Genomic DNA, 27203 nt, shown 5'->3' with positions numbered 1-27203 from the left:
TCCTACCAAATTATGATAACAGAATCTTGCAAGAAAAACCTTCGCTGGTGGCTTCACTCCACTCATGCGACATTAGGTTGACCCTTTGTTCTTCCACAACCTTTAGCCACAGCGATCATGGATGCTTCCCAGGAAGGGTGGGGGTGGTATTATCTGGGAAAGACAGTCCAAGGCACTTGGCAGGATGACAAGGCCCATTTGCACATCAGTGTCTTAGAGATGAGGGTGGTGCTTCTAGTGTTGCAAGCATTCCAAGACTCTCTTCCCCTAGGAACTTTTGCAATACAGACAGACAATATGTCAGTTGTGTGGTACATAAACAAGGAGGAACCGGGTCTTACCCCCTTTGTCGGGAGGCCCTCAGAGTATGGCAGTGGGCGACCTCCTCCCAAAGCTTTCTTATAGCAATGCACATCCTGGGGAAATCCAACATGATAACAGACAAACTCAGCAGAATGATTCTGATGCCTCATGAGTGGTTCCTAAAACAAGTAGTAGCGGAAATGAATTTCCAGAAATGGGGCCAGACTTGTTGCAACCTTTTTGCCTCATCAATGAATGCCAAATGCAGCAGCTGTCTTGCCCTTATCCCCCTCCAGGGAAGTCACCAAGGGATGCAGTTATACACAATTAGCTCTCGGGTTTCCTGTATGCCTTTCTTCCCTTTCCATTGATAACCAAAGTTCTTCAGAAAGCCAATTCCGTGGGAAGTAATTTGATACTCATCGCCTCTTACTAACCTCATCAAATCTGGTTCCCCTTCCTTTGGCCTCATCTTCAGTGGGAGCCGTGGTTTCTGGACCCAGTTCCAGACCTTCTGATTCATGCATCAGGGATGCTCTACCCCTCCCTTCAAACCTTCAAATTGACAGCTTGACTGCTCCGATTCCAAACATAGTCAGGCTCCTTAACCTTTCTCCATCGGTGAAACATATATTGGTCTCATCTCATAAGGCTTCAGTGAGGAAATTATATGCCAGCAAATGGAAGAGATTTTCTTCTTGGGCTGTGAATAACCGCATTGATCCCTTCTGTGCCCCTGTATCTTCCATTCTTGAATTCTTGGCAAAGGTATTTAATGAGGGCACAGCTGCAGCTACTATTTGAGTTCAGTTAGCAGCGATATCTAATTTCCACATAGGTGAATTAGGGCCAAATGTGATGTCCTACAGACTTTGCAAGGCTTTTCTTAAGGGCACTGTTTAATTAAGACCACCCATTAAAGCACCTCCAGCACCATGGGACCTAAACTTTGTCTTATCCCATTTGATTCTTCACCCTTTTGAACCTGCATCATCCTGTGATCTAAAGTTTTTAACTTGGAAGACAATCCTTTTGATGTCCATCACTTCTGCTGGAAGAGTCCCAGAGCTACAGGCATTGTAAATAAAAGCCCCCTACATGCTTTTCCACAAACAGAGTATTCCTATGAACAAACTTATCTTTTCTACCCAGTGTATGCTCAGAATCTAATTTGAACCAGTCCATAGACCTACCAGTTTTTTTCCCCAACTATGGCAACAAGACAGAATATATGCTACACCAACAGATGTACATAGGCAGTTATGCTTCTACTTACATAGGACAAAAGACTTCAGGAAATCTCATCAATTATTTGTATAATTTTCAGACTACAAGAAAGGTGCTCCTGTATCAAAAGTCACAGAGATTGTATTACTTTTATTTACAAATCTCAAAACAAAGAACTCCCCGAAAAAAGTAAAATGTTATTCTACAAGAGACATAGTAACCTTTTCGGCTTTTTGGGCGAGACTATCAATTGATACCATTTGTGCTGCAGCAACATGGGCAAGGCCTCATACCTTTATCACTCATTACAAAGTGGATTTGGCCTCCAGGAATAGGGCCTTTTTTGGGACCACTGTTCTGAAGAATATTCTCCCATGAACCACCCACGAAATATGGTGCTAGGGACGCTGTCCCAACCAGTTAAGAATGAGTGTGATAGGGCAACATCACATAAAGAAGTTATTTACTCACCATAATGTTCCATGTGTGTTGCCCATCTTACCTTCATTATTACATCCCACCCTCCTTCCCCCTACCTTTGGCTCCTGTCGGACAGAGTGCTTACAATTAGAAATAAATGTTCTCTGACCTTCATTGCTCTGTAAGTTTTTTGATACTTTTATTGGTACCTAGTGTTATATCAGCAAACAAGATCTGGGGAGTTTTCCTAGGGCATGATGGGATAGGGTTACAGCCATGAGCTAGTGGAAGATCTTGAGCTTTTGCTTAAGGCAGAGACAGAACCGAGGATCGGTTCCGAACCAACCAGTTAAGAATGAAGGTGAGATGGACAACGCACATGGAAGGTTATGGTGAGTACATAACTTCTTTTTTTTTCTTAGATCAGACAAATTTACATTTTAATTTTGTTGTGCTGTAACCTCTGTTTACAAATAAAAATAGTCCATACAATCTGACACAGTAGTTCTCTTCATAGAGGAGAGGAGAGGAACCGACAACTTTGTATGGTAGTCAGTGTTTGTCACTTACATGTACATTGGCTGTAATATTGAGTCAAGCTGGTGTATGAAGGGAATGTCTTCCCCATCCACATTGATGTCATAGGCTTCCAGGTCATCTCCATTACTGGGAGAGAACTGACTGACTTTACGATAGATTCTTGTTTCTAGATCGGTAGATATTGTTGAATTCATGTTGTCTGATGGCTCCTTTGTATCTTGTTGAAGGACTGCTGTGAGTGGAGGAGTGAAATTTCACACCCACACTAGTTAAGGGCTTTGTTTTTTCCCGGTCATTGATTTCAATATCTTGTCAGCTTCCAGTTTAAACTCCAAAAGACCCCTAAATGCTGAACCTGTAGAGCATATTTTGACATCCTTAATGAATGGAGTTAGGTGAAGTCATAAATACCAGCATGCAGCTAGGATGAGCCCTGCTACCATGTCAGAACACTCTGCTGTATCACATGTTATTTGGACCATTAGGCTTCTAGCAACAGAAGCTGTGGAAGCCTTATTTCATTTTTTAAGGTCAGTGTCAGACATTTTCTACAGGGGATGTTGCACTGTATCTAATAGGTCTTGTTGAAAGTGCAACATTTGAGTCAAGTTGTTTAATGCAGGTGTGGAAAATGCAAAGTACTTGTTTTCCAGTTTATCCATAGTCCATGATTTTAGGTACAGGGGACAAATAGCTGGAAATTGAGGAATGGGGTTTCTCTTTTGGGTTGCAGCTGGGGCACTGACATCAGGTTTGTGAGGCTGTCCCGTAGCAAATACTTCTTATGTGAGACAGTAAATAAATAACGTCCACCTTACAAGAAGTGGTGGCTACACTGTTAGGGTACTCACAAAGATTCATCTTCCCTTTTATTGATTTATTGCTAACCTGCTTTATTTTTGGGGGGGGATCACATGATAGCAGGTCCCAGTTCAAGTATTCAGCAGGCATAAGGCAGATATTCAATCATGGGTGAGGTACCAGTTCATTTCAAAAGTCAAGTGTGACATTCACAAGCACACACACACACACACACACACACACACACACACACACACACACACACACACACACACACACACATGCTCAATGTACACACTTTCAGACAACTTAGTTGCTCACTAATTCACCTACCCACACGTCTTGGAGATATGGATCTAAACCAAAGACCTTAGCAAAAGCATGAGACACAGGGATGATATGTATGACCAAAAAGCCACAACAATCATGAACTGAGTAAGACAAGTAAGCACTATGAGGCATCTCTTGTATCAGCCACACCACTGTGCTTCCTTCAGACATAATTAGCAGTATCTTGGAAGGTGCCCTTGAAAGGTTGAACCACTGAGGAGGTCTGTTCTGCTTTCTTACTGACATCTTGCAGTCTTCTTTGGGATGAAAAGATTGAATCAATGGACTACCCCCTTTGTTCTGCATTTGTGTTGTGATCTCACCAAATTTAGGATCATGAAGTTATGAACTAAGGAAAGGGGCCTCTTTTTCATCATCTACATTGTGCTTGTAATCTTGCAGGACTCTATACAGTTCATTTCTGGAGGCTTTTTTCCTGAGCTTCTAACTAAATGGTGAGTTTTTAGGAAATGACACTACCTCTATCTTCATTTGAACATATTGCACAAAAGGTGCAGGAAGAAGCGTAGGAACTATTATCTGGGGCAATGGGGCAATGAGAATCTCAAAAGGCAGGCTGATGGGCTGGCTGATACATGAGGCATTGTCAAGTTTATTTATGTCAGGTAGGCTGACGTCAGATGAACAGGCACCAGTCTGCTTCAACAATGACAGCTGAACCAGTGTTTGTATGATTTACATCAGTGGAACCAACATCTGTGTAGTGATATCACGTAGGGCTGATACTGGTCATAAAGCATCTAATGTCTGGTCAGAGTTGAGTGTATAGTTTCTGATGTCAACTACTGTAATCGATTTGTGGTAGTAAAGGAGTCTACCAGCTGGTCAAGAAGAGCCTAAATTGGGTGCTTGGGAAGGCTGAAATGCTGGAACAAAGATGAAATCAGAAGTGTTCTCTGGCCTATTAGTTGTTACCTTGGTATCTTGGACAGGAGGCTCAATGAAATAAGCTTAGCCTTTGATTTTGTCTCCTCCTCCTCTGTTATCTTGTACTGTTTCTCAAATATTTCATCTGAGAAGCATGCCAGCATGAGAAATGTCTTGTTGTCTTTTTCAGAGTTCTCATGTTTCTGATGAGAAGTTTTATGAAATTGTTTTGGTTGTGGAGAGATGTAGATGAGCCACAGGGTTCATCCTAGTCATTTGGAGCTTCATTTTGTTTGCCTTTCTTTGGCACATTCTAGCAGTGTCACTGCAGACAGAACACCTTTTGGTGCAGTGGGAGATACCTAAGCAAATTAAACACGTTACATGTTTATCTACACATGGGGATTTGCATGCCACAAGACACTTATTTTGTGGAGATGTGACTGCTGAAGGGAAGAAGCACATATAACAAATATAATAAAATAAATCAAGAAAAAGTTTGTGAGATTGTATGAAATATAAAAAGGATAGCTAATCAGATTGCAGATGCCTTCAAAATGTATCCTCTAAGGCTATCTTAAATCAAATGTTAGTTCCACAAAAAACATTTCTGTTGAAGCAGCCTGGATACATCCAGTGTGCAACCAAGAAATGAAGTAATCTTCTAGGGCAGTATATTAGGTGAGTTATGGGTGGGGCTTAGAAGTCTGAAAAGATTTGTGTGCTGAACAGACCCAAGTGCTTGAAATCATCAGTCCCATCTGATCCTGCAAATGGAGCTTTACAACATCAGAGATGGAGATTTTATCAGTGCTGGTGCTATATTTTTGTAGTATGAGTTGTTGTTGTACCGAAAAAGAAAAGCCACCGTTACCCACTATTTTTGGATTAAAGGTACTGCCTTTGGATTCTCAAGTGTGTCTTTTTTACATCGTGGTAGAGATCAGGTTACTGTCTTTACATTTTTGTAGTATGCTTCAAAACAGGTACCTTCAAATGACTGCTAGAGAAGGCTCGTCTTTCAGACTGATGATGTATAACAACTAAGTGAAAGAAGCCAAAACAGTGCTTTGAAAATGTGTATATTGGAAATGCCGGTCAGAAAAGTACCATTGCTAAACAAGCAAGTTGCAGAAGTTAAAATAGAATACTAGCTGCCGTATCTAGAAGTTTCAGAGTACTCTCCAATCATAGTGAAGTAGCCTGGTATTCGATACATGGGCACACTTTTTGGTCTTTATCCATGTTCTTTAAAACTAAAACATATTAATTTCATTAAGTCAATGGGCAGTAAGTACTCTTACTTCACAGGATGTGACGTTTTTGTTGCATGTTGCAAAGGACAGCAAGCAATTCTTGTTTAGAGAAATGTATGACATTGTGAAACTGTCCAGATTACTTTCAGTCTCCCTCAGTCTTGGGTGCGTAATTAAGAACAAATCCAAAAATGTTTGAACCTTAGTTGCTGACCGTATAAGCCACTCGTTTGAAATTTTTGAACAATTATAGACACTGCACACTTGTTTTCTGTGTTCTCATGTTATGCAACACCATACATTTGCCTGATGTGAAATGATATCATGAACTGAAAAGGATTGGGCAATCCTGCTGAGACAGCTATACTGTGTGAAATTTACAAAAACTGTATTCTGTGAAAGGAATGCTGCCTTTGATGTTTCTCATTCTAGAAGTAACGCCTGGATCCAGATGAAATTGACACATGCTTTCAGGGTGTTTGCTGGGTGAGTGCCTTCACTATTAAAAACAAAAAATGTAATCTTGCCAGTAGTGAATGTGAGGAATGCCGTCAGACTTTGACCATCTCTTGAGAGTGTATTTTTTTTTGAGGGGGTTTCAGCGCTTACTGGAGATTGTTGGACATTTTATGCAGAAAGAAACAAGCAGTGCATTAGTAATTAGCATTTGCATGCCTTTGTGACATAACAGTATTCGAATGATGAATAATACTTTCACCTAAAATATTTCATTGCCACAGCAGTTTGCTGTAGTAGTTATATTTTAAAAATGTTGTATGTAAAACTCCTTGGGGCTAACATAATTGTCAGGTAGCTGCTCTTTTACCTTGAATTTGGCATTTATTTCATAACACGAGTGAGATAATGAACATGCTGATATGGGTGTCATTTGTTAGATAGCATTTGCTGGAATTTTTTTTTTTTTCATTTTACATCTACACATTTTGCTTATTTGTGTAGTTACTTTAAGTTTATGTCACTCCATCAGAATTAATTTGTATTAGCTGAAAAGCTTTGTGTTCTGTATAAGTTCATAAGTACTTAAACATTGATATTTGAGGATCTTAAGAAGCCTAGACTTATATTACCATGGTACTTTTTTATCAGTTGCATTTTGTGTATGAATAAAGCAGATGTAGGCATAACAAAGTTTGTTACACTGTTCCTGAACTTGTAAGAATGCAGAGAATCATCAGGTTTAACTGGATAGTGAAGAAATAGTTGTAACAAGTATTACAATATGACGTCTGCATTAAAATACCACATTTGCGAGGAATGCCGATGTGCAGTTTCCAGAATGACATTTAGTTATTGGAAATGAGAGACCATATTATTGTGAGAGTATAAGCACATGGGAAGTCTTGCGAAGTTTACTATGTACTGACTTAGAAGCCACTTGTGTCGCATAGGACTGCTTTCGTTTTGGATTGGTTAGCGGCAGGGCGATTTCAATAATTTGAAACTTTGTTTGCTACAGGTGAGGTACCAAGTGTAGGTTACCGGCAGACAGGTAGAAGACTGTATGCTCTGCGTAATGCACTGTTTTCCAAGTGGAGTGTTGTGACAGTGGTCAAAACAAGACCAAGGAAAACATCAAAGGCACTAGAGAATACAGCTCAGCGGATGATTTAACATCTCAAAATTGCCCCATTAAACAGCAGTCAGGTTCTACCTGAGTAGTGCAGTCCGTGTAAAGAGCCTGTGGACCTTGCCATGCAGCATATAGTGGTTTGCAGTAAAAAAAAAAAAAAAATCCAGAAATACATTGCAGTGTTTCTCAAAATGTTATAGCTATGAGAACATGATCAGTAGCTTTCACAAGGAATGTGGCATTCGGTGGCCACATTTAGAGCCTGTGGTTGATATTTAGGAGCATCCCCATGTGCACGGATTTTTCATCATTATTGGCCTTTCCATGACCTTGACCAGAAGACTAAGAAAACAGAATAAAACTGTATCCTTATTTATCACTGTGAGTACAAAAGTCTCATGTGTCTGCACTGCTGCTCATCCTCATGCAAATAAACATACTGTACGTACACTAATAGTGTAGGGCCCACTAAAGCATGCACTTCCTCAACCCATGAACAAGTATCCATATTTTATTTAGGCATTGTTGTGTTGTCGTTGTATGTTTCGGCTTTTCCCAGTTAGGGGTCGCCACAGCAGAACTCTGGTCCGCTAATGATTGGCAGTAGATTTTTACGTGCCGAGTTGCTGGCCCTGACGCACTACCTTCAACGAAGGTGCGCCCATTCACGCATGTCTCCACACAGAAGACGCTGTAGCTGAGAATCGAACAGGACAATGTCTTACTGTGAGGCAACAACGCTATACCGCAGCACCACCACCACCGCAGTTGATTTTATTTAGGCATTATTCTTTTAAAATCCATCAAGTTAGCCCGCTAATAAACATTTTTCAAGCCATTTTCACCTGAAATGGTTTCATATCATTAAAAATGTATTTTTCACAGATATAAAATATAGTGTGGTCATATTGTTAAAAGTGACAGTGTTCGAGTGCAATGCATGTCATAAAATGCAACAAAAATTATTGAAAGCTGAGGGAATGCAGTAAAAGTTATTTCTTGTTGCATAGTTTTTGTTATGATTGCATTTTCTAACCATAAGTACCACCATTGAATTGTAATGATTGTACTGAAGGAACCTAATCCCATAGTGGAAAACAGCTGATGTTAAAACTGATGAGAGCACGGTGCTGACTAAAAAAAGTGCAGATTGCTGTACCATCTGAAAAATCTGCAGATTGCCACACTACTCTCAGATGTCACCTATGCAAGAAGCCAAAAATACCTGATATTACTCTGTATGTCCCCTAATACATGGAATCATGCTAGACTTATTCAGGGCTATCACTTATCAATATTATACATGATTGCCCCATTCGTTTCCATACACTCCACACATATGGTATCTTCTTAGCTGTTGTACTATAAGAAACTGCCATGCTTCTGCTGTTGGCACTGACCCCCCACCCCTAAACAAATTGCAACATGTTTTATTGAGAGTTACAAGCCAGTCTGATATAATTAAATGTCAGATGCAGCATTCTGCAGATGTTATTTACTGTCTGGACAGCTTTGTTATTCAGTGACTGTGCAGAGGCTTGCTTCACATAGTAAGTTATCCTGACAACCCACAGGGCTTAGTGACTTTGTCAGTGATAAGTTTGTTGGAAAGCAGATCAGTGCATTCAAAAGGAGTGGTAAAATAAAAGTCCGGGGAAAATATCTCTGTAGTATAATTTTAAAAAAATGTGAAACTGACTTTGAGCAGAGGTTATAAAGATATTAGCAGTACCGTTCATAAGGACATTTTTTTAAAGCTTACAATGATGGCTTTGTTTCAGAATATTCAAAATATTCAAGCAATTTACCAGAGTAAAAAGAAAAAAAAAATAGATACATTTGCTGCTAGATATAAGATATATTTTAAGCCATGATATAATAATGCCTAATTTAAACCAACAAACCGTGCATAAGCAAGCCCTTAAAGTGATACTTCATTAGTCTGTATGACATTATTTTGTGTACCTGTAAAGTAAAGCGTTAACTCTGAACTCATTTTTATATGCTGATACTGTTATCAACTCCCGCTTCAAAATATTTTCTTCAAAACAGAGAATTGTCTCTTTTCAATTAAGTGGCTTCCACTTCTCTTTTTTGTGATTTATTTAATTATAGTTATTATATTTTTCATATTTGTTAGTAAGATAAGTACACACTGGCCCAAGGACCCTCTTCAGACATAACCAAAGCCACAAAGGCACAAAACAATAGGGACAGCATATGTACACAAACTCATTAACAGTAATATATGCAGAAAACATGGTAACATAACATGTAACTGTTATGCAGGCAATAGAAAGAAAACAAAGCCCTGAAGCCTATTTACAAGTCACTATCCTGCATCATACAATATCAAAAGATATGAATCCTAAAGTCAAGAAGATTAGATGAAAATGGGGGTGTGGAGGGGAGGAGACATAAAAGTTAAACAAGGTAGAAGTAGAAAAGAAGCAGTTAAAATGTAGTGTGGATTAGAGTGTAGAGGAGATAGGACAGTAAAAAGGGAGCTAGTAGTGAAAATAACTTAAACTAAACAGAGGAGCTGCAAAGTCCAAAGTTTAAAAATGTATCCATGTTAAATAATGCACATAAATACAGCTTTCACACTTTTTTCTGTCTCACTGCACATATTCCTTCCATTTTGTAAAATCTTAGTATTCTGGTATGATTTCTTAAGATCCTTTTGTTTTGCAGTGTGTCTATAGACTTCATTTACCTTTATGAGAAAGTTGGCTTTATTTGCCTCATTATGAGACTTTGTTTTGATTGTCTTCTGCACATCAGTCTTACATGGCATTGGATTCTCTGTCTTTCTCTTTCTGTCTGAGTGCTATACATAAACATTGTACACCATGCCCTATGCAATTCATAGCACTTACTTAGACTATGCTATAGTCTAATAATATACCCAAATGCATACTTTGAGTCCCTTGTACAAAGGTGGCATGCAGTGAGGGTTACACAATATAGTAAATGACTGAGAATACGTGAATGACAGACTACTTTGTGGATTAAGGAAGAGAAGCTCCAGTGGTGTAATAGTGGACAACATATCGTAAACAAAGCAGCATGGCACCCAACTGCCAAGATATGATGATTGTATTTCTGAACATAACATAGCTGATGACACCATCACTGTTCCCTAGAATGACAATCCCAGTAGGATGGGGAAACACCATGTGATACAATAGCACATCTGGAGTTGTGTTTTTGTACATACAAGTGTACTGCTATAGTCAAACTTTGTACACTCCTAACAAAGTGATTCAACCTAGCTCCAGCCAATGGGAGTGGCTGCAGTACTAGAATTCTTCAATAGCATACTATGTTACTGACAGTTCATCAGCAGTTATGGCAACTGGGGCAGAAAGTTTTATGAACCGGCCCTGCTATGACTGAGAAGATTTGTAGATATAGGCTATGCCCCTTCCCCTGCAGTAGGTAAGTAAGGAAATGGCCAGTGGAGCTGATATGTTCATAGGTGTGTACTAGAGTAATGGCCCTGGAGTCTTTACAAGCCTAGCCCATAGGATTACACTGGCATCTTGCCACCCGACCTTAGTTCCCAGTGCCTCTGTCGAGTAGAGCCACTGGAGTGATCCCCGGGGTGAATTTTCTATTTCCCATCAACTCATCAAGATTTATCTTGAAGAGGAACAGTGAGGTGCTCTGTTTGACATGTATGGGAAGTGTATTCCATAGCATGGGCAGTCTCTGGGTTATGAACCTGTCCCTCCAGTTTGTTCTGTTGATTGTGGTAATGAGGTTGAGGTCTCTGGAGCGTGTGGTGCAGAAGGATTGGGATTTATTTAGATGTATTATTTCTAACAGAGCTGGATCAGACATGGCTTTGTAAGTCAAGCAGAGATCACCTCTAAGTAGGCGATATGAGACAGAGAATGGTTGGAGTTTTTTGAGTCTGTCCATATAGGGCAAGTACTTTTGCAGCCTCTCCAGTTGTTGCAGGTGTCTAGTGAGGTACATGCCAAATGGGGCCTTGTACTCGATAATTGGCCTAATGAGGGAAGAGTAGAGGGAGACAATAACCTCTTTCTTCCTGGATGCAAAACCCTTAGTAATGAGATGTGCCACATAGAAGGACTTTCTGACCACAGTGGCAATGTGATGGTCAAAAGAGAGGTTGCTGTCAACCTGTGTTCCCAGATCTCTTATAACACCTTGTGGAGTACCATTGATGTGGTAATTCATGGGAATCAGGTTTTTCCCAAAGGGGATGATGATGCAGTTTTTGGCATTGAGCTTAAGGCCATGGTTCTGATACCAGTCGTTGGTCTCAGTGAGGGCTTTCTGTAGGATGTCAACATCACTTGGAGAGTTAATAATAGCTCCCAACTTGCAATCATCTGTGAACTTTCGTGTTGCCTGGACTTCAGAGAAGTAGATACCAAACAGGAGGGGACCCAGGACTGAACCCTGTGACACTCCACTTGTGTCTGGTCGGCAGTCTGACTTGGAGTCAGCTACTTTCACACTGTGGGTTCTATCTGTGAGCCTATTTGCAACCCACCTAGTGATATAGGGGTTGATGCCTAGCTTAGTGAGTTTATCTATGGTTCCTGCATGGGGAATGGTATCAAAGGCCTTGGCCATGTCAAGGTAGGCTGTATGAACCACCTTGCCTTCATCCACAGCTCTGGTGACTGACTCAAAGAAGTCAACCAGGTTGAGCAGACATGATCTACCCTTCACAAAACCAAACTGTATGTGAGATCCAGAGTTTGGAGATTCCCTATATCCTTGTTTATTAGGTCCATGATGATGCGTTCCATAGCTTTGCATATCAGACTAGTCAGGCTAATGGGGTGATAGTTCCCAGGGTCTGTAGTCACTCCTTCTTTATGGAGAGGGATGACTGTAGCAGTGTGCCATTTGGTAGGGACAAAGCCTGAGGTGAGTCTTTATACACCACCAGTATATGTATATGGGTATATATACTGTGGGTGTCTTTGTGTCTATGTGTTACTGACACTGTGTCAGTGTCCAAGTACAGATCATGAAGTGTGAGTATGTGGAACAAATGGACAAAATGTGCAGTACTTGGTAGCAGCTTGCTAACAGCTTCAACTCGGAAGCTTGCAGGTTAGCTGAGATATGCTGCATTATACTTATAAAAGTCTTTTGATGAATTAACATGATTTATTATTATTTGCAGTGCATATTGTTAAAAACATTTCATAACAATGAATTTATTTTGCATATTAGTTAAAAACTTTTCTTGACACTGAATGTGTTTATTGTTAGTTACTAGGCTTACAGGCCAGTGGACCACTGAAGAGCCTAGCCCAACTTCCCAGTTGCCCCCAAGGTCACACAGTAAATGAGAGCTGAAAGAGTCAAACCCTGCACCACAGGAACTACAGCTCTCTGCCTTAACCCTTTGCATCAACTGCCACAGCCTTTTAATGCAGAACAGCATAGAACATGGACTGTAAGATGTAAAATGAGTACCATCCCTCATAATGAAGTGTAGTTAAGAGGTATGCAGAAAATACACAATCTTGGCTTTTCCAACAGCTTGTGAACAACCACAGATAGCAGTGATGGCAGTCATGAAAGGCAGCCAAGCCAAGTCTGATGACTGAGTCAGCCATTTGAAAAAATAAAATGCCAAGCAAAAACAAAACTACAAACAAGTGTGATCACTAAAAGAAATGAAACTATTTAAAATGGATGGGAAATCGCAAATTCACCCCTGGGATCTCTTCTGTGTCCCTGCTAGACAGAGGTGCAGTAAACTAATCTTAAAAGGGTACCTTATGTGACCTACTTTACAGAGGCACAGTGGGCTAATCAAATAGGGAGGCGGAAGCCAAATACACTCTGGCTAGGCTTATAAATGCCCGAGGGCAGATAACCTAGTATCTACCTATGAATCTATAAATAATGTCATCATCCCATCAAACTACTGTAGCCAGTAGAAATTTATCTATATTATATCTTTATATATGTAAACCTATATACATGAAACTAACCCACCCATCTGGCATGTAAACAACACGAGCAGTACATGTCTAGTTTGCTTTGGATAGTCAGTGGTTCAGCTGTAGGTAACTCAAGTTGGCACCCTGGACAGCATAATGCTCAACCTCTTACCTCCAGAATCAGTATCAGTCCAGAAATAATAAGGGATAATTAGCGAAACTTTTAAGAAGTTGACAGAATAAGGGATTGTGAATTAAAATGTATTTTCTGAAGTAAAAGACATCTATAACGGTCATTATTTTTTAAGTGCAGTCCACCACATTTTCTCTCAGATCACCAGTTTAATGAGAGATAAGGAGGAACAGAACTAAATTCGGAGCCCAAAATCAGGGACAGGAGAAGTGTGCAGGCAGTCCCATGATGGCGCACTCCTCAACACAAACCATATTTCTTCCAGTTCTGAACAAAGACAAAACTAATTGGGGAGCAAAAACCCAAAACCAGGACATTTTTAAAATATTATTCTAATTCACACACAAAGATAAAAGAACAAAAGGTTTTGTGTCAACATGCATTTTCTGAACAATAAAAGCATGAAACTCTGACGACTGTCATTATTGACTGACTGTGACTATAATCCTCAGTAATTTACCAGGAAATCAATAATTTTATAAATAACATGGCAAAAATATGAAGAGAAATCAGGAACAGAGGTATGATTCCCAAACTCTGGATAAACAAAGTTGAGAAAAAAAGGAAACTGTGTCTTTTAAGCTGCTAACCTATAGCAAAGAGCGTACTATAACTTTCTTGCTACAGTTTAATCTGTTATCTGTATAGATAGTAAGGTATTCAATTGGTGTTTAATGACCGTCAGTCAGTGTGAGTGTTACTTAACAATTTAACTGCCTAATCGACAATTATTAAGCACTGCTGATTGCACCCCTTAATAGTTACTTTACACCATACCTCTCAATGTATTTGCTCAAGAGTCCTAGACAAAGCCAAAACCTCTTAATTAATTCAGAAACTTAAATAGAACAACATGATTTGAATCAACTTTCTGATCAATCAGAAATATGAAACAATATTGTCTGGCAGTATTAACTGACTGCAATCCTTAGAAATTTACCAGAAAAAAAATGAGCCAAAAATGTTCTGCCAAACTGGGCAGTTAGAAATATGGTTTGCTCCAGGGCAGATGTCTCCTTCACCTCATCCTCGTTATAGTAATAATTTGCTTACTAACCATTGGTCTGAAATTAGTGCTGACAGCAGTATTACATGAAGTAAGCGTACTGTTTTAATGTTTCTAGATAGCAACAGAAAAATGAGTCACTAACAATACCATGCAGGCAGCAACAGAAACAATTGTTAATGTATGACATGGCTTACCAGTTTGTGCTTAAATTGGAAGCATACGCTATTAATATAATTTAATGAGTTAAAAAAAATCTTATTATTTTGTGTGGATTCTGGTACTTCCTGTATCAACTTCTAATTGTGAAATATTAACATGAGCAGGAGGTTTCTTACTCTTGGAGTGTGACCTGCTGCTCCCATTATGTTTTGGAACTCTTGCTCCATTGACCAATGCTGTGTAATAGTGTGCAGCATGTAAAAAAATAAATAAATAAAGCAGCTTACCCACAGCAAAACTGTGGTGAAAAGAGCTAGATAAATAGATATACTATAAAATCTTATGTAGTGTCAAAGGCAACACAGTGACTGGGCTGGTGGGCCCCTCAGAGCTGTGGTCCACAGGTAGCCACCCAAATCACCCTGTTATAATCCACCACTGTTTCCATATGTATTTCAGTAAGTAACCATCTGAAGCTTTGGGACAAGCTAGAGCTTCACTTAGTAAGTGTGAGATGGCCATTTCTTGGAATATTCACTTGCAGTCTCAGAGTTAGTATGAATAAGTTTGGGGTCTATATTATAACATCGAATGTTATAATATCGAACCCATAATGTCGAATGCTGAAAACAGCGAAGGTGCAGTACACCAAATTCTTTCTCAGGGAAAGAATTCGGTGGGCCGTTGCTGTGGCTTCGCTGTTTTCAGCGTTCTATATGTTGGAGAGTTACGTGTCGGGTTCACGTAAGTGTGAGATTGTGTGTAGGTTAGGGGGTGGGTTAGGAGAGTTAGGGTTAGGGAACCGGTCAGGTAAGTGTGCATTTATGAGGACGTTAGTGTTAGGGTGCGGGTCAGGTAAGTGTGCGATTGTGTGTAGGTTAGGGGGCGAGTTAAATGAGTTAGGGTTTGGGCGCGGGTCAGGTAAGTGTGCGGTTGTGTGTAGGTTAGGGTTAGTGGGCGGGTTAGGGCTAGGGCGCGGGTGAAGTGAGTGTGCGGTAGTGACGGATCTTAGGGTTAGGGTCGGGTTAAGGTAAGTGGATAGCTAGTAGTGTATGTAAAGTTTAGTTTAGGTTTAGGTGTAGGATTTTAAGTGTATGTGTGTGGATTGCTGTTTTTTGTGTGTGTTTGTGTTGTGTGTATGTTTCTCGGAATAGCAATTTTTTTTCCCTGGGAAAAAATTTGCTATTCTGACTGTTCGATGTTTGCAGATTTCGGTGTTTAGGGTTCGATATTATAACATTCAATCTTTGTAGATTTCGATGTTATAATATAGACCCTAAGTTTGGTGGGTATGAGAGGCTTATCCACTGTTTAAACTTTTTTTTTTTTTTTTTTTTTTTTAAGGAGAAAAGTGATGTTTGAGATTCACTCATCTCTTGCATTCCAAGTCTTCATTTTGGCATGCTGGCACTTAGTGGGGAGCCTTTCATTCATATCAGATTTCTTGCCTGTCTTTTTTTTTTTGCAGTCCTGTGTGTTTTTGCACAATTCCGGTTGTTTTCCATGAAAACTCTGGACATGAGAATGTTCTACTTAGATGAGTGGTAAAAGTATTATTTCAGTAAAATGATATGTCAACATGAGTGTGAGGGTATAGGTGTGTACAGATGTGGAAATATACATTCATATGATTGGGTGTGTGTGTGTGTGTGTGTGTGTGTGTGTGTGTGTGTGTGTGTGTGTTATATTTACCTACAGACATGCACATTTCAGTGTTTCTTTGCTACAAAGTAAACACTTCTTAATCTCACTCAAAATCTGCTGATACTCGAGAACAATAGTTTTATAAAAATAATTCATGTTCGTTGTCACATAGACTTTAATTGTTATACATTTGATGGAGTGCATATCAGCAGCTCTGTGCTGCACTCTGCAAAATGATGTACAGACCTAATATAGGATTATGCCATGGGAATTTTTGATCACAGAAACGGGTATAAATACTAAACTGTTCGATATATTTTCATCTGGTTTTATAAATCCATTTTCTTTGAGGAAAGCATACAAAATGCAGCTGCTGGTGCTGCTGGAACATACTTTTTCTAGAAACGAAGTGGGTAAAAATGTTCCTGTTGAGATCCACAAATGATGACAATCAGCGTAATCACAGAGCTGCACTACAAATAATATCTACTTTGAAAGGAATTCAGCACCAGATTAGAATGACTTTATAACAAACTTTTCTAGGTTAAGACAGCCAAACTTATTAATGAGTAAAACACTGGAAATGTGTGGCTGCCATAATTATGGATTTGTGACAGAACATGCAAACTACTGCACAGTACACTGTAAATCATGTGGCCATCCACAGAAAGAAGGTGAAAAAATAATCCTATCCCGGCACCGTATGTGAATATTTCACTATGTTCCATGCCATGTGAATTTAATCAGTCTTCCATTTACTGCTTGTTGCTCAGTATTAGTGAGCACGGACCCCTGTCTGTTTATTTGCTGGGATTCCTGACACTCCTTCTAAGCTGTACTCTTGTTTTCTTAGTTTATTAGACATCTTTACACATGTTTTAACTGAATTTCATTATCTCTTGGGGTTTATAAATTGGATTCTAGTATGTTTTATAAACAACAAGTATATATTGTACTTTCATGATGTTTAATTTTCACTTTAATCCATATGGCCACACTCCAAGTCAATGTTGTGGGGTTCTGCATTTATATTAGCAAAGTATTATGGGAAAAGAAAATTAATTCCTCCAAACCAATGACACTTGTGGTGCAATTTCTGTAATACAGCATTTTATAGTATATTCACAGTAAGGTATTATTCCTGCAATATTGACTTGATACTATGTATTTAAAGGGAACGCACATATTCAATGGCTACAGTTAGCAGAGAAATGTAGTAGCATGTGTATATTTTTTCAGATGTCAAAGAGACAGACTAAGCTCTAAAATGTCAGAAAATCAAGCTGTCCTTAACGAGAAAATAAAACACAAAAATATTTCCTATCAGCATTATGAATTGTGTATTGTGGAGGTCCATATAATAAGTCATAATCCTAGCTCTGAGTTTCACGTCCTAATTTGCTGAAAAAAAAAAACATGTCTAAGTCACTTCAGTCATAGCAATTCAAATAATTTTAATAGTCTTTAGTAGTTCTTATTGCTGTGATGGCTTGTTCTGTATTTTGATAAACTGTGATGCAATAGTTTATGATACAACTTCATTTGCTTTTATTAAACTGCAGTTTAAAACTTTTCATACCTAATGAAACAGAATTACGGAACCTTGCTTGACATTTTTTTTATATGGTCCCATCTCTATGTGGAATCATGTTGTCCCCTGGTCTTTCTTGTTTTTCTATCCTCTGTTGATCTTTCTGGGTATTCAGGATGTAATCCTTTGCCTGGTGGGCTCCTGGCACCTTGAGGAGGTGTAAACATGGAGGCATGGAGCAGTCATTCACATTGTGGCTGGTGACTTAGCCTGGTTGTGAAAGTGGATAGTGCAGTGGCGTCAGGACAATTTTGTCATCCCTTGCATTATCAAGAGATAACCCGTGAGGCTCCTGATCTCCACCAGATGTTGCACAATCATTGGGTTTCCCCAGACCCTCTCCTGGGATTGGAGAGCTGGCTGTTGGTCATTTCATTCTATTTCCCACAGCCAGCATATTTATTTCTGAAGTTTTGCTTGACATTCCTGCTAGGCTTAATAATAATGGTAAGGTAGTAGATATAGAGAGATTATTTTCCCCCTTTCTGAATTGTAATCAGTACACTGTCTATATGTTACAAAGAGCATTACTGCAGAAGAGTGGACCAATTTAATGTTACCTCATACCTGTCATATCATACAGCAGTAGCACAGTTTGAAAGCTGTCATGTCATTTGACAGATAATGGTGATTGGTTCACTTGTTGCTTCGCAGCAAAAATACAATGAGATATGTTGGGCAGATGTAACTCTTATGCTTTTTCATTAATTCTGTTTATAAAGGGCACTGGTACCCCACCCTTAATCCCCTCCAACACTTTCTTTTTTTAAACTGTGCTAGGTTTAAGGGGGGAAATAACAGCAGTATCAGACTCCATTAAGGAACCCGCAGCAAAATGTCTGTCGTGTCTGTGTGTCCATCTGTTTGTCTATTTTACCAAGTTGTCTGTCTTGCTACTTATATACTAGGGAGGAACTTGTAGATAGTTACTGAACAGTACTGAATTCTGAATAACCTTGTCACTACAATTCTGGATCAGTACTTAATGTGGGGCAAGTGCTCTACAGTTTCACCCGACAAGTTTGGTTCACTACTAGGTACATGCAAGCTAGTTTCACAACATTCACACGGCTATTAACTTCACATAGTAAACAAAATCTTAAGACAGACCTATCATAAAATTACCTTGAAAATAACTGCTAAAAGTGAAAAGAACTATTACAGCAACATTTCATTGTTTCTTTAATAATGACCGTTTCCTTGGTCATACCTCTCAACTGTCCAGGTTTTTGCAGAGTGTTCAGATTTTTGCTTCATATTTTTGGTCTGTTCCTCTTAAAATTTTGGTTTTCTGGAAAATCATTGGCAACTTATTGAGGATTGAAATCAGAAAATAATGGCAGTCATTTGAGTTTCAGACTTTATACTCTTCAGAAAATGCATGCTAATGCAAAATCTGTTAATCTATTAACTTTCTAAGTTGTAAGAGCAGTATTTAAAACTGTCACTATTTTGGGGCCTTTGTCCCCCATTATGTATGGCTTTGTCCAATTTCCTTGCTTTTAGAGGTTGGGAGGTGTGCTGCCTATGCACATAAATTAAAACACTAGTTATTTGCACATTTTTTTTACATCTGGTTTCTTGACTGCTGCTTTACAATCTTCTCCATGCATTGTATTGTTCCTCAGAAGAAACATTTTTGCTTGCCAACCACTTTATTGCATCTCTGTGAACTTTGCACTCAGTGAAGTGCATTCTTTCTTGGAATGCTGACACATCATGTATTCTGCTGACCTGCCTACCAAGGCTGGTTTCCATGGCAACAGCAATGAAGAAAGCAGGAAGAGTTAAATACTCTTATACTGAGAGTAAAAAGATAAGAAATACTTAACCTTGACAAAGACAGATCAAAAGAAAGTACTTTTGAAAAACGAATGCCCATTTAATGAAAAAGCTTGCAGATTTGAATCTAATACAGCATTTTAAAGTGTAGTCTGCAGTTACCACTCTCAAACAAAATGCCTTTCTTTCCAGTACTGTGATCTCACTTCTTTTTAGCAAATGCCAATCTCATTGTTTTCCCATACCATTATACAAAAAGATCTGTAAAGTTGCACATGGCTTTTTTCTGCGTGCATATTAATGTGAACTAAGTTTAGACTCATTTGAAAGGGTAACAAGACCATTAAGCAAGTAAACTGAACAGACTGTATTCCATACCTAAAAAAAATGTGTGGAATCATTACTTGAGTCTGAGCAAAACACATGGAAAAAATGGAAGGTTAAGTATTTCATACAGTTTTATGAACACTAAATACATAAAACTAATAATAATGACCGAAAATAACAGCTCAAATGGTGCTGTATTGTATCACATGAATTATTGCTCCTCTGCATCAGTCACTGATCACATGCCCTCTGCTCTGAAGCATAACTTGATAATGCTTAGACATGTATGCACATACAAAACTGACAACTTACATATACCAACTCCATGGTCACACAGCAGTGGAGAAAAGTGAAAAAAAGACTGCAGTTCACAACCGCGCTCTCACATTATAAGTGCATGTGGTGTACGATTAAAATAAATAAAATAAAGCTAGTTTGCATATCTACTCTTGGTGTGTAATTATGCCATTGTTTTGGCCTTATACAATGTAAAATGTATACCACATATGCAGATAAAATATTTAATAAACTTCACACACAGTTTGGTTTGCATTCTTTTTAACCTGCCAGGCTTTTAATATGTCAGACAATCCGATATGGAATGTAAGCATATAATATACATGGTCAAGAACATGATGTTTCTTATTCTTATTCTGACATTCTCATATAAACACTTTCTATCCCTATGTATATATTCTCACTGTGAGATCAGCCTGTTTTGAATAATGAGTAATTTTTTAACCTTGAAAGGTGTGATTGCGTTTCTCCGCTGTCTGTCGACTGAAAGCATCATTAAGCTCTACACTGCCAGTCCTCACACATCACGACAATAGGCAGTGAACCAGCAGCAAGACATCTTGAACAAACTGCACTTAAGCAACTACAGAACAAGACAAAAGAACTCAAGCAAGTCAAGATAAATTTGTGTGTGTGTGTGTGTGTGTGTGTGTGTGTGTGTGTGTGTGTGTGTGCGCAACACAAATAACTGATCAGTTTTGGTCAGTATACAGGATTCATCGACTAGATTTAGTTGACTAATTTTTAGCTAACCATAAAAATATTCCAAAACACTGTTTGCCCCCTGTAAGATCCACGGTAGAGCCTTCTCTGGTGATTCAACATTTTGTCATTCTCAAGAACAGGCTCAGCTTTATGAATGCCATGAATGTGCAATTCAATTTTTAAGGATAGGATCATAGATCATAGATATATATATATATATATATATATATATATATATATATATATAGAGGGAGAGGCTTGCATAGTCTTTGAGGACTGTGTGTGTGTGTGTGTGTGTGTGTGTGTGTGTGTGTGTGTGTGTGTGTGTGTGTGTGTGTGTGTGTGTGTGTGTGTGTGTGTGTGTGGTGGGTGTGTGTGTGTCTGTTGCTTGTGAGGACAGGGCACATACTTTTGTAGTGTATGGCCATATGGCCTATAAAGTGCAACATAGCTATTTAGTCAGGCCATGTCATGATGTGAACAACTGATAACTGTCTTACAAAGACTAAAATGAAACATTTTAAACCCCCTAAGTAATTTTTGGAGTTCTTACATGTTTTTTTTCTTACATTGTAATTGTTTTGCTAAACAGAGACCGCTACTGAAAGCCAGCAATATTTTAATTTCCCACTAACCACTTCCTAATTTTGATATTTCTTAGTATTAGTAATTAGGAATTTATTTTGACCTCATCAGCTGTACAAATAAAGTTAATATTTTGGTAACTAATCAGTGAAATTATTGCGTTGGACAATTTTCCTTCCTAAGGTGTGGTGTTGCAAGCTACAGTAGTAGAGAAAGTGCAGTGAAAGTAATTCAAGGGAAGTTTTAACAGTTGTGAGCAAAGGTTAGAAATTCTACTTTTGACTACACAGTTCTATATATAGTAACTTCTCCTCTGACAAAGATATGTAGGTAAAGATGTATGTACATAAGATGTGCAAGTTCTTGGATTTGCTGAAACTTAAACCCTAAACCAGGCGTTTTTGGAAGTTTTTTTCTTATTAGTTTTTCTCTGTAGTAGGCAAGTAACGCTATATGTATGATGCAAAAGTAGATTACTGTGTTATACTTGGTTCCAAAGGGTGCAGTCAGTAGCAGAAAATGCTTTACCTGAAGTGAGAAGACAGTAGTGAAATATAGATTATTTTAAGTAACCCTGGTGAAGATGATTAGCTGGATCTGATAAGCTGCTTAAAATGTAAAATGCATCAGTGTTAGTGTGTCTTTGCCCAATGCAGTACATTTCCTCCACAGCACAGTTCATCTACCCAGTGTATCTTCTCTGTGTACTGACTGAACTGGGTTAGAATATCATTGTTGACCTTGATAATTTGAACCATCTGGTAATCATGGAAGCCCAGTATGCTTGTATCCCTTCTATTGCTAGCATCATTACAATCGTTACACCTGGCATTCTAAGACAGTGTAGGAAATGCCTTATGTTCACTGACAATGAAGTACTAGCGGACCATCATGTCATAGTTTGAGAGGTGTAATTATCTGTATAACCTGGTGACCAACCTGTTACATACACAGATTATCACGTAGCAGCACATAACCTCACCAACACCTTCACAAGATTACACTAAACTAACATACTCTATGGCTGTAAAAAATCAATCCTCAAGCCTTCAAGAATCAGAATTAAAGAGCCTACTAACACAGCTCTACCAAACTCACATATCTCAATAAGTCATGAGGCCACAGCCTGCAAACCTTACACTGCCACTAAGTCTGCCTGTCCACGTAGAAACATCCTAATTGCTGAATCCATTTTCGGGCCCACAAACTCTACACACTCATTAGAATGGACAAAATCCACATGGCAGCTGTGATGTCTGTGCCCTGGCCCAGCAGTCAAGAAGCCTCAATCCTCACCACTAACACCATATGAGAAGAAAGGATAACAAATACACACAGTAAAGTGCAATTTTCCTTAAGAGAACACAGAGATCACAGTCAGTCCGGGGCTGGTCGCTCCCCTGCTCCCCAGATTCCCAATAAAACTCCCCACTGGCACAGCTATAGGGTCCAGTTCTCCGCCAAGCTGGGCGAGCTAAAATCTCCAGCACCCTCTCTGTCCAGCCAGTGCTTTGTGTCCCTGCCCAAGTAGCTGACACACACACACTTTGAGATAAGAGGTTATACAACCACACAGACACTAATGGGGAAGGTTGGTACAGGCTCTCCAGCTGTGCCCCTTTTAACCTAGACTATACGGTAGTACCGGCTGCCACCACCCAGCTAATATTATCAGCTACCTAAAGGCCCTTAAAAGGGTGTCCAATTATTACTGTGCAATATTATTATCCAGTTGGTAGATGTGACTAAACAGTCTCAAGGCTTATTAGAGTGAACTGGTACAGGATCCTTATATACATGCAGTTTACTCTTAGAGCTTAACTTATCTTTGCACAAACCAGCCACAGTTAAAACGTTTTAAAATATTTAATAATAAATAATTAAAACCACAAGACAATACTTTCTACTACACAGTCAGTGCTAGTCAAGAGTTCAGAGATCACACAGAAATACTTAAAATAATTCAGTAGTACAGTTCTGACATCACTTAGTCTAAACTTTCTAATTTCTAGCTTTCTAAAAGAAAACACAAATCTAAGATAACTTATATAAGACAACAGGCAGAGTGCTGATGAGTTAGATATCAAGACAAAAATGCTTAATAATCTCTGGTTCTCACTGTTTAAATTGAAACTGCAGTTCTGCTAAAACATTACATCATTTCACACTTTCCTGGTGTTCCCAGGCTGACAGAAACTGCATTTACATTTTTTTACACTTAGAGCAATAAAGGACATTCCACATGTAAATTCTGGTCATTAACTTTAGCCTTAAAACAATAGGCAGGAAGCCTTCATCTAGCCAAATTGTAAACATCAAAAGCAGTCATGAAATAATTTTATTTTCAAAGGACCAATAAGAAATGCTTGACTTAGCTTTCTTTACAGCAGATGGCAATGTTGCCACATTGTTTTAAGTTCAACATTTCACAGTATTTGCAAATGATAGAATTATGTACCAAATTCTATTTGACTAGGCTGGCAGCCTTCACCCATCTCTACCAGTCTTCACAGCAGCTACCTTTTTAGTGCCAGGACCCATGGGGTCACTAGACTTTTACAATCCAAAAGATAGCGGGAATTTGACTGCAGCTTTATGATAGCTCCTTTAGTGAGACACATTGGTACTTGATGTGCTTGTGTCAGATATAGGTTAAGACTATTGCTCTGAGTGGAATCCCACCCTCGCCCAGAATGATGCATTGATACAAAGAGATGACAATTGGCTTTAACAATCTGCTAAGTAGATGGTGTTATTCTGTGGGGATTCAGTATGCATCAGCTTGGACTGAGATGATTATCAGTCTTGCTTGCTTCACCAGGGATGTCATGCACCTTTTATTCCATTCAGTCTGCATACTGGCCAAAGCTCTTGCTGTCCTCATTAGTATCTCTTTTATGTAAAGTCTACCATCTGGACAGTCCAACATGACAAAAAGGCTTGCAGTAAATTTCAGTCTAGAGCACATCAGGGTTGCTGTGTTCAATATCAAAAGTCTTCACAATACGTTTCCAGATCTTCAGATGGAGTTGGAGCCCATTCACACCTGTGTTGTAACAGAAACTTGGTTTCTTTGTAAAGACAGCAGTCCCTCCTTACTAGGCTTCAGCATGTACCAAGCATTCAGACATCCTGGAAATTGTTGGGGAGCATCAGATTTGTCAGAGATCCCATCATCTCAATTCCAATTCCCCTGTGATCCAAAAGCAGATGTTATTGAACTCGAAATTACTCTAAACAGCACAAAATATGAATTTATCAGTTGTCTTATGTCCTTGGATGACCACATAATATGTCTAAATGTGTGTACTGAGCTACCTGTAGGAAAAAAATATATTCTTGATGGGTGATTTTAACTATTTATCTATTATTTGGTGCAACTGTATCACAAAGGCTAGGGATATCCAAAGATTCCTAGACTTAGTAAAAGGTATCTCCTTAGTTATCCATTTGACTAGGATTCAACTTCTTCTTGACCTCATCCTCATTAACATTTCGCCTGTTGCACTCCTACAGCAGTGTCATCTCTGGTAAAATCTAACCACATATCAGTAATCTTCTCCTTTAGAGCATCTGCATACACCACAATGAATTCAAGGACTTTAAAAAAACAGTCCTAGTGGAACTATATATTATCAGACCCAGTCTAGCCTTATCTATCAGTTATGATAAAGAATTTTACTCTCATCTGACAAATAGCATAAACTAAGCGATTCCATCCGAATGAAATATATTAGGAAACATAAAAATAATCAAATTTGGCAGAATGCCATCATTAATAAGCTGTATAATAAAGGAGAAAAGCTTAATATTAAGGCCTATAATACATTAAAATCTATCCACTCTGTCAAAAAATCAGCAAAAAGGTTAATATAAGGAAGATCATAGAGCATGAATTCGAATTAGCATCTGAAGCCAAAGATAATCATAACTCCTTTAACTATGTCAAGCAATTACAAAGTTATATACAACAGTGCTATGAATTAATTATTAATGACATTACCTACTCTGATCCTAAAGATGCTGTTTATATACCTGCAGGTACATTCAGTGCCAAGTCCACATCAGACAAAGTCATTGAAATTCCACAAATTCCTGAATCTCTTTCTCGCTCTAAGATTGTTAAGGAACATATTCTGGCAAATGTTGTCTTAATCCCTCCTCAAACTGTTAAATGTAAGCATAGTCATAGGGTATGTTCCTGAAGTATGGAAAAATGCCAGCAATTTTCACCTTCATGAAGGGGGACTCGTCTCAGACTCCAGGAACTATAGAGTCATCAGCCTAATAAGCCTAATTTGCAAATTCATGAAATGCATTATGTGTGAGTTTATACAGTCATATGGCTTTTCCCGGTTAGGGGTCGCCACAGTGGAACTCCGGTCCACTAATGATTGACAGTGAGTTTTTACAGTGTCGAGTTGCCAGCCCGGCACCCAATCTTCAAGGAAGGCACACCCACACACGAACGCTCCTACCTGCATGTCTTTAAATTCACTCAACCACGGTGAGGACATGCAGACTCCGCGCAGAAGGCAATACAGAATCAAACTGGAGTACCTCCTGCTGTGAGGCGACAACGCTAACCGTTGAACCACTGCGGCATATTATGTGTGAGTTTAATAGCTCAAAAAAAAACATATTTCTGTAGACCTGCAACAATATGGTTTTGTCAAAGGGTGAACATGGCTACTTAACTTAGTACACTTCTGTGAGATAGTTACTGAATCTGCAGGTAACAGCCATGCAGTTTATTAAGTGTACCTGGATCTGACCATGCCCTTTATGACTGTTCTCCTAGATGGGATTGTAAATAAGCTTAAAGGCATAAATCTAGACCCTTATTTTATCAGATGATTAGCAAATTAATGACAGATTGAACTCATATAGTTAAAGTAGTAGGTGCCATTTCAGAAAGCAAAAAGGTGACTAACTGCATTCCCAAGGGCTCAGTATTGAGAAAACTAATAACCTAGGTATATGGCTAACCCAATTTGCCACTGATTAAAGCTGAATGTTGTTGTTTGCTCGGCATCCAGTACTGCGTTACTTTTCCAAGGGCTAAAACATGCAGATCAATGGTGTATTAAAAACATTCTTAAATTAATTGCAAAGAAGTATAACATTTTCACATTTGAAAAGCAAATCTTGACAATATCTTATAGTATAGTTAGTGGCCAACTCCAGACTGATGCAGTCGTCAGAGATCTAGGTAACTTCATAGATAATTCCTTGCCCTTTGACCACTGCTTAGCAACAGTAGTCAGGAAATTCTTCTAGATAGACCAGTTAATCTCATCCAGGTCACCAGAAGTTGTCATTTCTGTATACTGTACCCTGATCATACCAGTTATAGAATACAGTATGCCAGATAACACACATCTGTCCAAATACCTCATGCAGCTAGAACGACTCCAGATGCTCCTAGCTTAAAGGACCCTCAACTATCAAGACAAGGTTGAAGTTCTACCTCTGTGCTCTGTCTGTTATACACTCCTGCATGATGACTTTTATTTACCATTCAGTGTTATTAAGCACCCAACCCTCCTTGATATCCTTTGACTCCAAAAAATGAAATGCCTCCACAAACACTCAAAAGAATTTGATCTTCCT

The 27203-nt window shown here is 38.9% G+C and overlaps 1 protein-coding gene across 4 annotated transcripts in view; it reads left to right on the top strand.

Moving 5' to 3' along the window:
- The window catches only part of TEC (tec protein tyrosine kinase), a 1312802-nt gene that overhangs the window by 59931 nt on the left and 1225668 nt on the right, over positions 1 to 27203 (top strand). Inside the window, exon 1 of one of the 4 annotated variants that reach the window (XM_044061416.1) lies at positions 5792 to 6251. The exons of the other annotated variants lie outside the window; for them this stretch is intronic. Within the exon in view, the coding sequence (XP_043917351.1) occupies positions 6217 to 6251 (35 nt within the window). The 5' untranslated portion in view covers positions 5792 to 6216. Of the gene's footprint in view, positions 1 to 5791; positions 6252 to 27203 lie in introns of those variants that run through there. 4 annotated transcript variants of the gene reach the window in all.

The sequence above is a fragment of the Protopterus annectens genome, chromosome 2.part0, assembly GCF_019279795.1.
Source record: "Protopterus annectens isolate FY-2018-M chromosome 2.part0, PAN1.0, whole genome shotgun sequence".
NCBI classification, from domain to species: domain Eukaryota; kingdom Metazoa; phylum Chordata; order Ceratodontiformes; family Protopteridae; genus Protopterus; species Protopterus annectens.
Note: the sequence above shows the minus strand (reverse complement) of the source record. Positions and strands in the feature narration are given on the sequence as shown.